We start from the raw sequence: 15,472 nt of genomic DNA, 5'->3' as shown, positions 1-15,472 counted from the left end.
AGCAGCATGGGCATCTAGAAAATATTTCATAGCCACCTACACTTCAAACACGACACGGTACATACTGCAGATTCAAAACAAACAGATCTATCCCACTTTGTTATTGCCTTTCCAGACATATCCCATCCCTTCGAAATACGAATATTAAATTAGAAAGACATTTTGCACGGAAGGATTTCCTGAGCTGGCTGGTGACGGCTCCTTTGGTCTGCATAGTCAAGTTTCTCCTTAAGATTTACAACCAAAGGGTGGATACTCCTCTTTCCCCTCATCTGCCTGAAGAAGGACTGCTCACTCTCGCCGGCCACAGCACTCTGCCCCCCACACTGTTTCCGCACACTCTTCTCTATCATGCTGACCAGGCCCCAGACGCCTGAGGGACCGGCCCGCGCAGCCACGAGCGGCCTGGGCTCCGTAAGGAAGCAGCAAAGTAACTCGCTTCCCGCGCTGCAGCCGCGAACCCGCGGGCTCGCTCGCTGACACTGCCGGCAGCCGGGCATCGCCGCTCGGCGCCAGCCGGGCATCGCCGCCCCGGGGGGATTTAGGAGCCAAGCTGAGGCAGCGCCGCTCCAGCCCTCCGTGCGCACGGCTCCGCGCGGTGCCAGACTTACTGGGCGGCCTCGCCCTCTGCCCGGGGCGGGGGCTGCGGGCTCCCGGCGGGGCGTCGCCGCCGGCCGCGGGCGGGCAGGGGAAGGGGAAGGGGCGGGGGCGACGCGCAGGCTCCGCCCGGGCTGCGCTTCCCTGGGCGGGCGGAGAGCGGCGCTGGGTGCCCGCGGCGCACGCTCCGCCCGAGCCTCCCCCTCTCTCCGGCCGCCGCCGCTGCCGCTGCTGCCGCCACCGAGCCGCTCCCCCTCCCCCAGCCAGCGCTCCCGAGCAGGAGCTGCCGCGCCGCGGAGCAGGAGGCGGCGGGAGTGCCCAGGGCAGCGGCCGGCGGGGTGGCGGCGGAGCGGCGAGCACCACCCGGCACGGAGGCTGCTCAATGCTGCACCTTCCGGAGCTGCATGAGGTAAAGGCGGCTCCGGGTCCCGCTTCCCCCCGTGCTCGCTCCCCGCTCCCCACGGCCGCGGGGGTGTGTGCGCGGAGCTGGGGCTGCGGGGGGCTCTTTGTGGGCCCGGCCGAATGCGGGGCGGCGGGGCGGGTGGGGGGGGTGCGGGGCGAGAGCTGAGGGGACATGAAGTTGCGGGAACAAATGGAAAGTGGCGAGTGGCCGGGCCGCCTCTCCGGGGGAGCTCCTGGAGGCGCGGGAGGGCGGGCGGGGGGCTCTGAGGGAATGGGGGGTTCGCGGGGGGGTTTTGTTTGCGCTCTCCGCCGCCTCCCTCCCTTCCTCCCTCCCTCCCCCTCTCCTGTTGGCTTCTCTGCCTCCCGATAGTTTTGAGGCCTAACTGTTTAGGCCTCGTCTCCCGGCTCCGGGCCGGTGTGCCGGCTCTGAGCCATCTCCTGGGGCCGGGAACGGCGTCCCCGGCCCACCCCCCGGGCCGTAAGGGGCCCTCGGCCGCGGGGTATCCCTCGATTTGGCCCCAAATTTCATTGTAAAACCGTCGGCTGCGAACTAACAGTGTCGGGCTGGAGCAGCCTGGCAATGAAAGGAGGCGCCGGAGGGGAGCGAAGAGGCCCGAGTCGCGGGGAGCGGCGGCGGGCCGGGCCTCGCTCCCGCCGGGATGCGGCGGGGGCAGCGCCGGGGGGCGCGGCCGGCGGGGCGATAGCCGGGGCCTTCAGCGAATTGAGGGTGAGGAATGGAAAAAGAGGGTTAGAAAGTCGTTTCCATTCTGCTGAACTTTTGTTTTCTGACCGATAGAGGCCGGTAGAGGACTGTGGAGAAGGAAAGTTTATAACCAGCAGCGCCAGGATGGACTTCCCTGCTACCCAACCAAAACCCGCTGCCGACGGTAAAATCATCTACTATCCTCCTGGAGTGAAGGAGATTACGGACAAAATTACCAACGATGAGGTGGTTAAACGGTTAAAGGTGAGCAATTCTGACTACCACCCCCCTCCCTGCAACTTTTACTTGTTAAGGTAAACATTTTATCGCTGGAATGGAGAACTGCCAGAGTTTTGTTGTCCTTCCTGCCTGCAGACCTTTAAGGGAATATGACTTCATTGTTTTTCCTTAAGAGTGGAGGACCCATTTTTCCCATATTTTGTAATTCATTACTGTTCTCTTGTGCGTTCTCTCAATGCTGGATTTGATACATTAACTGCTAATTTGTACACGAAACATATCCACAGTCTAGAGAGGAGATTCGAAGTGGAATCATAAGTAATAATTACAGGATATGCTAGCAAAACTTTTTTGCAAGCTAGGTGGTTTTTTGGGTTCTGGCATTTGAAGAAAGTATAGTTGAGCAGAGGAAACAAGTAGGTCTACATAAGGGTATTTATGATTGAAAAGATCACACTGTTCGCAAAAAACAAAGCTTAATTTGTGGACTTTATGGATGGAATTTTGAAATAGTTTCAAATGTAAAACCTGTTTCAAGATTTTTTAACTTAGTGTGATACATACTGGTTTTTTCCTATTTAGTGTAATTGACAAAATTGCTAAATTTTCTTGAGCAAAATGGATTGCTAGAAAAGCATCTTCTCTGCTTGTTTGACAGCATCCTGGAGGAGTGCAAGTCTTGCCTCTTTTTTACTTTACTAATTCCTTCTTCCACTGCAAAAAAAATTAAATGCTACTGTGATACAGTAGGATTATTTCTTAAGTCCATGCTGAAAATAGAGAATTAAGTTGAGCATTGATCAAATATTGACACAGCTCATTTGTTAACACCATGGTCTTTGGACCAAAGGTTTTTGTAACCTAGGATTTGGTCCTATGCCCAGGATGGAGTAATAATTTCTAGAGATTGGAAATATTCTATCATCTGATGATCTGTTTCCCATGACAGTAAAGACTGAAAAATAGAAATCATGGTCTGGACAGGTCAGTTAGTACATTAAAAATTTTTCTTAGGTATAAATGTGAGGAGAACATAGGCTTTGTGCTTTGTTTTTTAAGCAGTTAGGCTTAAAAAGTGTTTGTTTGTTTTTTGGGTTTTTTTTTTGTTTGGTTTTTTTTTTTTTTTAATGAGCCTTGTTGTCCATTTATAGTTTTGAAAATTGTTGAATGGACAAGTTTGGCCTAGTATTTTCAAAACTGCAGTGGAGTGTTGCCAGTTTCAGGAGAGGATACTAGAGTTGTGACTGTTTAGACAGATACCTCAGATTAAAGTCTGTGGAATGTAAAGGAATGTAGTTTCGAGGTGATCCTTGAAACAAATATTTTATTTTGTCCCAGTTGGTGGATCTGGAATGGTGAACTATGTCATTTTTATATAATAGGAATAATGAAATTTCAAAATCATATATACATGTTTTACTGAATTCATGTGTGTGTTAGACATGCTTTCCAGGCTAAGAGCAGACTTCTTTCCTGTTGTTTTTTAATGAATTATTGTTACGGACTTCAGACAGCCAAAAAATTTGAGAGTAACTTCAAATAGAAAAAAATACTTTGCTGCTGCACCTACTGACACTCTTTTTCTGTCTGAAACTAAAGAGAAAGATTTTTCTTACAGTATTGGTACTGTTTAATCTGAATTAGAGGAATTTTTTTTGTCAGGTATGGACTTTACTGAAGCATTAAGAAAATGGGAAGTACTGTACACTCTAGAACTAAACCAATGAATGTATTTTTCTTTATGCTTTTGTATAATGTGTATGTTCATTATGAAGTTCGAGCTTCTTTATATCAACTTAATTTACAAAAGCAAATGCATTTTGGTATGTGGAATGTTATGGTGATGCTGTGCTTGGGATAGAAATTCTTGAAAAAGTTTTGTTCAATTTCTTCAAGTTTTCTTCAGAAGATAACTTTCTAGAACTTTAAATGTGACTTAATGATAAAAACCAACTTTAGCAGAATGTAGCAACTCAGGCACGAATCAGTTCTTGAAATTGTAGATTTTTTGTCTTCTTGGCCATGTGTCAGCCAAAGATGCTCTTCCAGAAGGTGTTTCTTACAGAAAATGTGCAACTTAGAGTTTTGGCCACCAGGATGTGGATCTGTTCCTGCAAATTTTTGTTCTTTTAGCGTGTTGAAGTCATGGTCAACTTAACTGGTTACAAATTTGTGTCCTTATTTGCAAGTTTCCTGGTATCGCATCTGTATTTTTGTGTCCAGACCTCTTCTTCTAATGAAAGCTTTTCTTATTATTGGAACTTGAGACGTTCTGGGCACCTGTCCCAGAGTGCCTGAGCAGCAGCTTTTGTGCCAAGGACTTTTAAAAAGAATGTTTTTATATCCTTTCCCTCCTTCTGCTTGGGGTTGTGGGTAATAAAATGTAGGCCAGATGCTTTCCAAGTGTTTTGATATGATGTATGATATAATGTATGATAACATTATCATTGTCATGAAAATGAAAATATTGAGAATTTAAAAATGAACATACATCTTTAAAGAGGTGTAGAAAGGAAATGCCTCAGGATTGCATATGTATGGCAAATGAAACACAAGTTCAGGTGCTCAGTGGAGTCAAAGGTAGTTTCTGGAGTGTTAGATTACATTTATGGTTTGATGCCTTCTTAGAGTGAGACAGTATGTGATGTATAGTTTCAGCTGTTGAGGAAGTGATTTTAACTGGTGTGCTGTGTCTGGGGTCAAGTGTCCTTTCAATAGATCCAATTAAGTTTAACGAAACTAGGCATCTAGCACGTAGCAGAGTGTTGAGATTTACTGTACTTTTGACTACAAAATAATTTTTTTTAGGTCAGTCTTTCTCTTTACAGGGCAGATGTTCAAGTTATTTATATAGGGATTGATTTAGAGCTGCAAGTCAGGTGCTTGACAATTTGGTAAGGCTTGTGAAGAGGGGTGGTAACTTTGGCATAACCAAGTGATAGAAGGAAAAAGCAAACAATTGTAGGGCACCCAAGAAGCCCTCCTTCAGTTCCGAGATCAAACTAGAACCTAAGCAAAACATGAGAGCAATCATGTTAGCAATATTATATTTCTTTCCATAAGATAGTTGAGAGCTGAAAGAAGTTTTAGAATCTTGGCATCTGCTTTGTTGCAAAGCTTCTTTATGACTATTACAATTTTTAAAAAATTGACTGTGTTTTACTGCTGTGTTAAACTGCAGACTTGTATATTGCTGTCAGTAAACTATTAAATCTCAGATATTGTTGTGGTGTGGTTTGATTTAGCCAGTTGGTTTTATTAATGTTATCCTTTATGCTCTCCTCCCCCATTTGTCCCCACGCTGTTGGTTTATTCCAAGTTGTTTACCCCAAAAGTTCCCGCCACTTGGCTCCCCAGTTATCTGTCAGTCTTCTCACCTCTCCCGGTTTTCTCCTTATTTGGTTCCATCAAGCTGAGTTTGTTCATACCCTTTTGGTTGTCAATCCTGTAACCACCCCCAGTTTCTTCCAGAAAGTTCTGTATCAATCACTCCAGTTTAGCTTTTCTATTTGTCCCCTGACCTTGTGCCCACCCCTGTTATGTTACCATAGGTTGTTATAGTCGATGTCATCCCTCTCTGGTTTATCCCCATTGGGCGAGACAGGTTTGCACCCCCTTTTTAAATTGCTGTAATCTTTTATTTCTTTAGCATTTGTTCCTGCACCCATCCAGAGGGCACCTTTCTTGCCCCACTTGGGTAAATAAAGGACTCTTTGGGCTCGCAGACAAGTGTCCTCCTCTCATCTCTTCATCTCCTCTCAGCGTGCAGAGCTACCGAAGCTGCACAACCCACACCTCAGCACTCGGCACCAGGGTGGCAGACGCCGTTCCCCTGGAGTGTCTGTCCTCTCTGGCGGTGGCCACCCGGCCTCACACAGGCAGTGCTAGCTGGCTCTACCTATCTGCCCGAGGTCGTGGCAGGTAGCCACTGCAAGATATGACTTTAATTACAAGAGAATATTAAAATGTCGTTGATACAAAACATTTTTAGTCATTATGAGTAAGATTAATAGTAGTGTACTTAATTGTCAGATACATTACAAATAGCCCCATCAATCCAAAATGCATAGAGACTGATTTTCTCAGTGACTGACATAAACAGCCCTTGTACGCAAAGCTAGAATTGCCACCAAAATATGTGGGGCTCTTAGTTGCTTGTCCCAACCTCTGTTTCTGTACCATTTCTGTAGCATTTTGTTTTGCTGCACACCAAAATGGAAGGGTTGACCAGGTTAAAACTTAGCAGGGAAAAAACCTCAAAATCAACCAGCAACATAACACCCACCCCTCTCCGACTAAGTTAATTTTAACCTGAGCCCTTTTCTTGTGTAATTTATCAGGAAAATTCACAAAAACTTGGACTGGCTCAAGGCAAAACCAACTTCTTTTTGTGGCAGTCCTACCTAAGAGTGTTGAAGAAGCCTCAGAGTTGATTTGAACGTGAAAGGTAGCAAATGTTTTCTTTTGAGATAGGGATGGGGACATTTGCACTGTTTCTGGAAAGCCATCATGCCTGCTACAGTTTTTAATGTAAAAGAAAGAATGCAGGATGGTGAATTGAGATAAAGCTTTGTCCTAAAAACTGTACAGTTTGGTAAAGTGTAAGACAAATCTGTAGACAAAAAGAAAATACACAGCAGCATTTTCTTTTACCTTGAGATATCAGTGTAAACACAAATTCATGAAATTTCTAAAAGGTGCATTTAATCAGACACTAAATGTACACAAGTAAAAAAAAAAGTTTCTGAAACTTCTCAAAGGAAAAAAAGTGATAAATTTATTTCAACATGGAAATTTTAAACACAGGTTTAAGGCAGCATTTAAATATATTTCTGTGAAATTAAGTTTTATAGGTTAGAATTTAGTGAGGGAGATACAGTTCTTTATTATGGCTGGGTTAGGATTCTGGGTTTTGTTTTGTGGAGGTTTGGAATTTTTGGGGAATGATTGTCCTTTTGCTTTTCAATCAGTCCAGTAGTCTTGTTCTTTTTTCCATGGTGACAGGCAAGGCATTTGCTGTGAAAGTTGCATTTGATTTTGATGCCCCCCACACCCTTCCATCCTCTCTGCAATTCTCCCCCTGCCATGCCCACCCCAAGGCCTAGCTTGTGATCGTCTGGGGAAGTTAGCACCCCAGGTGTGCCTTGAAGTCTTCCCTATCTTGTTCCTTGGCATGTCTTAGTTGTTATATGTATTTGTGCAAGAATGAAACAAACACCCTCCCTCTCCTTCTTTCCATTGTCTTTCTGCATGTTCCTCTGGTTATTAGATATTGGCCCCTTTGTAGTTTGGCCTGTTGTGTTTCCATACCACTAGAAATAGGTAATGCTAACAGTTTGTCATATAATGTGCAGGTAGTTCTTAGGCATTCTGTTATATCACATTGAAATTGGTTGCTTGTTGCTACTTAAATGTTTTGGAATAGGTTGCGGTTATGTGAGGGGAAAAAAAGTTAACTTGATATTTCTGTGTAAGCTAATGGCTGCTCTCTGAGCTTGTGTAGTTAGATGGACCTTTGATCTGATCAGGATTTTATGTAGGTAGTTATATTAAACAATACTAAAAATACAAATTAAAATGTCATCTGGTAGAAGAAAATCTGTTGTGTCACCCACAATAATTTGGTGTGTTTGAGAGGAAAAGGTATATACATAGTAAGTGGGTGGGATAGTATATTAACTAATAAATGCTCTTTGCTGGCATGTCTTGGATGGGTGACTTGCATGTATTTACATGCTTACATTTAAGAATTATAAGTAATTTTGTGGAGATCATACAGCCAGGTTACAGAAATGTTCCACAGTTAATTATTCTAAGAATTTTAAACTTTCATTAATTGCATTTAATTGCAGACTGCAGTTGCAATGTTCCTGAGCTATTGCTGGCCACATTAAGCCTAAAGCCAAATTTTTAATTTGATTTTGCTCATAGTTTAATCTTTTCAATTAGTTTGAGTCATGTAACAATCAAATTTTTCATTAACTAGGACAGGCCACTAGTCAGAGAAGAAGAAATTGTGCTCTGATTTTTTTTTTTTTCCAATGGAATAGTAACCAATTGCTTTGTAAATGTCCCGATTTTGTCAGTGCTTAGAGGAACAGACCATGTAGGCTTACCAAGTTCACCCAGATGTTACTGAATTTTAAACTAATTGATGATGACACCCTTTGTTTTTGTATCTGATAATTCTCTTTTGTTACAAGTGCGTCAGTAATTAATGGCAATTTCACATGTACAATATTATTCTAATGGTTTCCCAGCAACACCAAGATAAATGTATTGTGAAAGGGAAAAAAGCCCCCATTTGAAAGGCGGGGGGGGACACCTAAAAGGTTGCTGAATGATAACTTCTGATATCTGACTGCTGAAATGGACAGACTAGTTCAGAAGTCTTTATGCCCTTATTTATTCTACTATAAACTTCAAAGAATTTTTAATCTTATTCTTATGCTAATGCTTTTTTTTGTGAGGTGACTGCATGATGTTAATCACAGTTAAGAGATGGGGAACTGTAGAGTTACTGAAAAGGGAAAAACCAAACCCTAATACCAGAAAGACAAGCTGGCTTCATATGTCTGATTTCTATTTCTAAATTGTGTCTTCTGAAGTGCATTCTGTTGCACTTTATATGTTCAGAATGAAAGTTTCTTTGATTTCAGCTACATTTCTGTGTGCCTAGGGCTTCTGTAAATCAGGTCTTATCATCTCTCCTAAAAAACCCAGAAAATGACTAATGTTTTCTGTGAAAACTGTGTTACAGGCTGTTTTATAGGCATTGTATAGAAACTTTGTAATAGGTGGGAGGTTGGCATGCAAATCTTCAAACTTTGCCATTTCAAAATACAATATACAATATTCATTTTCTTCAAGTATTTTCCTTCAGTTATAATATTCCATCTTTGATAAATAGGAAAGGTGGTCTTTGAGTGATTCTTCTCTACTAAACAACCTTGATTAACTCCAGAACAAGTTATTTAATGTGAATGGAACCAAGTAGTAATGGCTTCAAGATTTTCGTTGTGGTGTTTCCTTTTGTGTGTGTGTGTGTAATCACTTAACAAGTACTATATTAACATTACTATTATAAAGACTGCGTAGAAGTTTGAGAAGTACAGGATTATTTACCTTGTAAAAGAGTTGAATAAGAGTTTTGTGATAACAATAAATTACAAATATCTGAGTTTGTCCCCCTGTTCTAAAACTGAAACAAACTATTGAAAGCTAAGTATTACTTAGGGGCATACTGGAAGCCTGTGGCAGACCAGAGCTCTACTGATGTCTTCAGTGTAAGTGACATGATTTAGTCATAGGAATCACTTTAGGTGGATATGCAAGTCAGTATGTATTTTTATGGTACAATGTGGGAGACATTTTGTGAATTTAAATATTTTAAATAAAGCTTGGATACAAAATCTGTGACAGACTGCATTCGTATGAGGAGTTTGTATGCCTAAGTTTGCAAAACAGCAGGAGCTTTAGCTGTGGTCAAAGACTCATAAAGGAAGTGTTATTCTCTTACCAGTGATATTAAGTGAAAGAAAAACTATCCCTGGGCTTTCAGACAGATATGGAGATGATTGATAGAAAGAGAAATCAGACATACGTATGTGGTTACTTTTCTGACTTTTCTACATGAATCAGTTCATACTTTTTTGTCTGCTTAATGTCAGTGTGCATCTTCTGCTATGATAAAGAAAAACAACAGACAAAATAATTAGCAGATCTTTGGTTCACAGTATATATTCTAGCCATTTAGGTAGTTAGAGAAACCAAATTTTTCTGTAGTCCCCAGTTTATGTTAAACATGGTTTGTATCTGAGGGTTTTTTCCCAGACTGCAATATCTTGTTAATCATCATTGTTACCTAGAAATCTAAACCACATGCTTATTGTTGGTATTACTCAAAGCAATGTGTGTTTTGCTGGCTTTGCAGCTGCAGTAAACGAATGAACTGTATTCCCGCTGCTGTGCTGACATTAGAATTTGGCTGTTGTAAAGATCTCTTAAGCATGATGAAACACTGCTAAGGAGAAACAAAGATAAAATTGGCACAATGTAGTTGCTGCTCAGGAATGAAGATATTGAAAACTTTCTGGTACCTGGATAGCATGGAGATGTTCTAAACATACATTTTATTTATGTGAGATCAAAGGTATTATCTACTTAGCTGATGGAGGTGTCAGAGCTTCAGTGTCAGGATCAGTTTTGCAGTGGGGGAAAAATCCTTTCAAATTTACTGTGAAGGCTGATTAGTCCTTTTAATGTCTTACTCCCAAGTGAGTTCCTGTTTCTTTCTCATTGTTCAGTTATATTACCTAATCTTAATGATACTCTGTTGTCTTCCATGAGTACAACCTTCACGTTTTGCTGGAATACAGTTTGGTAGTCGTTAGCATTTTAGGCCTCATGTCTTCAGGTTTGAATGCTAGAAATTATGATATCTCTCTCTGTGAGATTTATCAAAACTTTCCAAACTATTGAAACAGAGAAAAAGTTTTGTACTGGCAAAATACATTTATAAGCATTAAAGAGACATGTATTTTCTATTTACCAATAATTTTTGAACAGATAGTAAAGATGAAAGAGAAGAAGGAAGAACATTTTTTTTAAAGGATCTTGGAGAAGTCTTATATTTCTGGAGTTTTCCCACACACTATTCTTTGGTGTCTACAGCATCTGAAAGATGCACATGCTTAAAAATAAAGTGACTGGATTAGTAGTTAGTAGTGTTAGAATTTGCTTGCAGTCATTAAAGAATTCCCCTTCCTCTGCAATTGTTGTCTCTCTCTCTTACGGCTCTCTGTGGAAATAGCCTGATTGACCATGAAGAAATAGCTTAACGCCTGCAATTTTACAATATTTTAAAAATATTATGTAACTTACTGATCTTAAAAACTGTTTTATCTGTGCATCGAGTGTGAAAGCCCATCAAAAGACCAGTTCTAAGCTTGTGCTTGCTATGAAAATCTTATTACTGTTGTTTTAAGTACCCAAAAATCAATCTCTCAAAAACAGGAGGGAAACATTTGTGTGTCTCAGTTTACTTTGTATGTGTGATAGAACTTTGCCTGGGAAAATGTTTTGACCTCTCTTTTCTAATTAAATAACTCGAATTTCTTTGTTACTGATCTTCCCTGAAGTTACTTAGTTCAAAAACTTGCTGGCAGTTAGAGGTTTCAGAGATTGAACACTTGTCTAATTGCTGCCGAATAGAATAGAAACCTCCGAATTCTGTTTACACAAAGGAACATGGGCCAGCACTGTTAAACATTTCAAAAGGCAGCAGGCCATGTACTAGCTGGAATAAATTCAACTAATTATTTCATGGGTGTTTCAAATGTTTTAGGGGTTCTGCTGCCCCGTCTCCAGCTTTCTGGACAGGGCACCCACAGGAAAGTGGGCAGGTAATACAGGAGGACGAGAGCAAGGCAAGGGTTTGCAGCAGCTCTGAGAGGAGAGTGGTGGGGAAGAGATCTGTTGGAAACCAGCCAGTGGCAATTCTGCTGCCCGTGATAAAATCAGTGTCAAATAGCAGCAGTACAGTAGATAAACAAGAAAAATATAGCACAAAAACTTTATAATATTCAACCCACAAACTGGTGGTTCATGGTGTTCAAAAGTATTACTAGTTTTTAAACTTAAAAGTGATTGTTTTTAACAACTGTACATGAGACTTGTATTCTGTGCTCAGCTTGATGAAAATTGCTTATACAGTATGATGTTAGTGAAAGGGTAAAGCAGTAATAAAAAAACGAATCTAAAAATGCAACAAAATCCAGATCACTCAGAAGTAATTTAAAATCTCAAAAGACAAGCAGTAAGTTCTTTAATTGATGTTTTGTATAGTGGTTTTTTATGTAATTACCTTTTTCGGGTTTTTCTGGCTACTTAGAGTCAGGGTTATGGTACAAGTGCTGAAGGAGAATGTGTGCAATGAAATTATAGTTGAATTTAGGAAATGCTTCATATAAAGAAATTTTGCAATATGAGTATTACAAATTATGCCAATAGCGATGTGGATATGAAAAGAAATTGGTTATAAGAAGTTGTTCCTTGAAAAAAAAAAAAATGCAAATTGACTTCTGTTACAAATTCAGTGTAAGGAAGGATGTGGTTGCATATTTCGCCTTAAAATTTTTACTCTGTTTTTTGGTCCATAGGGCAGTCAAAGTATAGTAAATCCTGTTATTTTAATATAATTTTGTGGTTTAACTGTGCTTTTCTTCTGGTACCATTTGAAAATACATGCATATACTTAATTATCCAAATGCAGTAATGATTCTCTGTAATAAACTCATTACTGAAATTTAATCAAACTATTCATAATTTAGTAGGGAATTATTTGAAAGTAAATTCTGCGGAATATAAAAATAGTTATTTTCTTGTGATTTAAGAGAGTAGAACCTGATACTCAGTCACTTAATTCTGACTGCAGTGTTTTTCTCTGTGCCTTATTCCTGTTAGTGATAAAGGAAAAAAATTTTCTTTTAGAAAATTTGTTTACAAGTAGTGAAGAGGAATAATTCAGAAATTTAGCTGCTTTGTTTGCACAATGACACAATGTATTGTAGAGTATGTGAAAGGAAGTTTAATTCTTAAGCTGTTGCAGTAATAAAAATAAAGCAGGTAAACTCAGTTACTTTGTTATGATGGTTGAAAACAACTCTGTGATCTGTGAGGGGGGGAAAAGTGGCCCTTTATGTGCGAGTTTAACAAGTGTTTCTTTCTCATCAGTGAGGTGCTGCAGAGTTAACTTTCATTCACCTAGAAGGCAAGTAAAGAACCTAAGACAGCTTTTAAATTTTTTTTTCCTTGAAAATGCATGTTTATTTAAATGCCTAATTCAATCATCCTTTATAAATGTAGTTGGCACGTGTCATTATTCCTGAAAAATTCTAATCCATCTCAGAAACTCCTTCTTCTGCTATTACCAGTAGAATAGCAGTGTCAAGATTTTTGCTCATGTGAAGTCACTAAAGGAAAGTCTAGTAGTTGCATTTGTGACCTGTACAGTAACATTTTTTTTCTTAGAAAATGTAGGTAGAATATGAAAGTAGGCATAACTGTAGCTGAAGGGAAATTGGGAAATCTGGAAATAAGATTTCAGCGTTGTTCCTTTTGAAACAGGTAGTCTAGACTGCTGTAAAATCATGAGAATTTTGCTTTAGGAAACGGAGGGTTCACCAAGTACAAAAACTATCTTTGTAGAATATATGCACATTAATAGTACTGGAAGTAGGTCAGTAGAAAACTTAATAAGCCATTAAAAAAATCACTTTGAAATGGGATTAAAAAGCATGGTGTCTGTGTTTCTAAATCTCAACTGGGAAAGCGGGGGTGGTGTGTAATGTTTTCCAGAGTTACGGTCTTTCAGTCCTAGCCTATGTTTGCCTTTAAAGGTTAAATCACCTTCAGTCAGATTACAGATTATAAAGCTGCCATTTAATTTTGTTTCACTTTGACATTTTTAGATACTGTTCTTAGTTTATGTTCTTGTGCAAATTGGAGCATTTTGGTCTGAGTTGGATATGCTATGTAGATTAAAGAATACTCTTCCTAGTAATGGAGCTCTGTGTGTCACTCCATGTTTGATACTAAAACTGGTTTATGATACCTGTGTATGTCTATGAGGATGGAGTTCACCATTAGATTTTTATCTAGCAGTAGAGCTGGTTTGAGAAATACCTTGAGGGACTCTTATCTCACAGGCTCTGCCTCCTGATCATTCTTCATACTGTGGAGCAGTGCCCTAATTCACACTGTCTTAAGACTCCTCGGAGTTACTCCAACTTCAGTCTGTACGAGGGCTGTCATCCATTTTTTTTCTGTACAGAATCTGAATTGATCTCTCTCAGCACTTTGTTAAAACCCTGGTATCATGCAGCATCCACAGAAAATGAATTTTAAAACTAACCTCAAAATTTTAGAAATAAGGACAATATTAGTAGTTGATGTTGTTAGAAGATTCGTTGAGAGTTTTCCCACAATTTTTTATAATATTTTTCAATATTCTGCTCAAAAACAAAGTTGCAAGCAAAAATAATTTCATCAGGATGTTACAGTGTGGATGAGTAAGTAATGACGGTTTGGTCTTGTAGAGTATTGCAAGTCAGTTTAGTGATCTGAGCTGACCTGCGTAGTGGGTATACTAACATAGTCTAAATCAATTTAGTTTCTCTTTAAAATAAAGAAATAAATTTAAAAGGCTAATTCTCTTTATAGTCTGCCAGAACTGTGTTCTGGAAGCTTGTCATCCTGGCACTGTTGTATATGAATACTTCTGAGTACTTTTATTGTGATGCTGCTACTGAAGAAACAGTTGCTCATTTTCACTGCTGCTGCCACTGCTGTTCAGCAAGAATAATGGTTCAAAGTAATTTTCCTTATTTGAGTCACCAGCCCTCCTAAAGTCATAGAAACAAATCAAGTTTGTGAAGAGTGAGAGGAGGAAAAGTAAAAAACAGAGTCACATAGTGACTGTAGGGAAAGAAGGGAAAACTGATGTTGGAAATGGAGTTGCTACACCAGTAGCAACTAGTAGTAGATGGAGGATTGCCATGAATCAAACCCTGGTGTATGGAAGCACAAACACCAAAGCCAGCACTATGAGCCAGTTAAACACTCTTGCTACTTGTGGGCCATACTTTTCCCCATGCCTATCCAGGTGTATCTGTGGCTTGTAGGATACTGGATTGTAGAATTTATCCAATTCAAAAGCAGTTTTTCCAGGTGAGTTTTCATTTGGATCAGTGTGACTTGCACAGTCGCCTACTACCGTCTCTTTGCTTTCGCAGGAGCTCTGTGATAATACTGGGGTGAACTATTACTTGCAGTGACAGTTGAATTTGGGACACTGTGTTCATTGAGTTTGACCTTACTAAATCAACTTCTAAGTCATTAAACTGCACCATGAGATTGGGCTGAAGTAGTCTCACCCTCCCCTATAATTTTTACAGCCATGTAATGAGCTGGTTCAGGAAGCAGATACACCTGAAAAGTAACTTGGGCAGAAAACTGGATTTTTCAGTAGTGTCACTTATCAGCCACTTATGTGCTGGCATAATGGAAGGGCAGATTTGGGTTGACATACGCAGCCATGAAACTACACCCTAAGAAATTCTACAAACACCCCTCCACCCCCTCCATTTGTGAGGCAGTATCTGTAAACAAAATGAAGTGTGTCCCTTGTTTCAGGGAGCTGCAAATCTCGGTGCAGTGAATGATATACTGGCCTTCCATGTATGAAAAAAGAAGCTAAGAAACAGAGGGGAATGTTCTCTGGTTACAAACAATTGAGATCAGTGCTCTGTTTCTACACAATATGTGGATTTTGCTGGCACTAGTAATTTTGAACAAGCGTGAATGTTGGGGAATCCACGACAAATTTTCTAATATTTAGCTGAGTAACTGCAGTAATAGATACTATTCATTCTAATACACAATTGCTTTCAAAATTAATTGATTTTATGTTTGACTTCAGAATTGATGTAGTAATAGTAGAGAGAAATACTTAGATAACACCTTTTCTCC

At 40.2% G+C, this 15,472-nt stretch overlaps 1 protein-coding gene across 2 annotated transcripts in view; it reads left to right on the top strand.

Moving 5' to 3' along the window:
* Positions 1–739: 739 nt before the first annotated feature.
* The window catches only part of PDS5A (PDS5 cohesin associated factor A), a 78,957-nt gene continuing 64,224 nt past the window's right edge, over positions 740–15,472 (top strand). For both annotated transcript variants that reach the window (XM_021533194.4, XM_085577800.1), the window contains exons 1-2: positions 740–1,006; positions 1,796–1,966. In XM_021533194.4, the coding sequence (XP_021388869.2) occupies positions 980–1,006; positions 1,796–1,966 (198 nt within the window). In that variant the 5' untranslated portion in view covers positions 740–979. The remainder of the gene's footprint in view (positions 1,007–1,795; positions 1,967–15,472) is intronic.

Source organism: Lonchura striata, chromosome 4 (assembly GCF_050655825.1).
Source record: "Lonchura striata isolate lonStrDom1 chromosome 4, ASM5065582v1, whole genome shotgun sequence".
In the NCBI taxonomy this organism is placed as follows: Eukaryota; Metazoa; Chordata; class Aves; order Passeriformes; family Estrildidae; genus Lonchura; species Lonchura striata.
The sequence above is the reverse complement of the archived record's forward strand: the minus strand, read 5'-3'. Positions and strand labels throughout refer to the sequence as shown.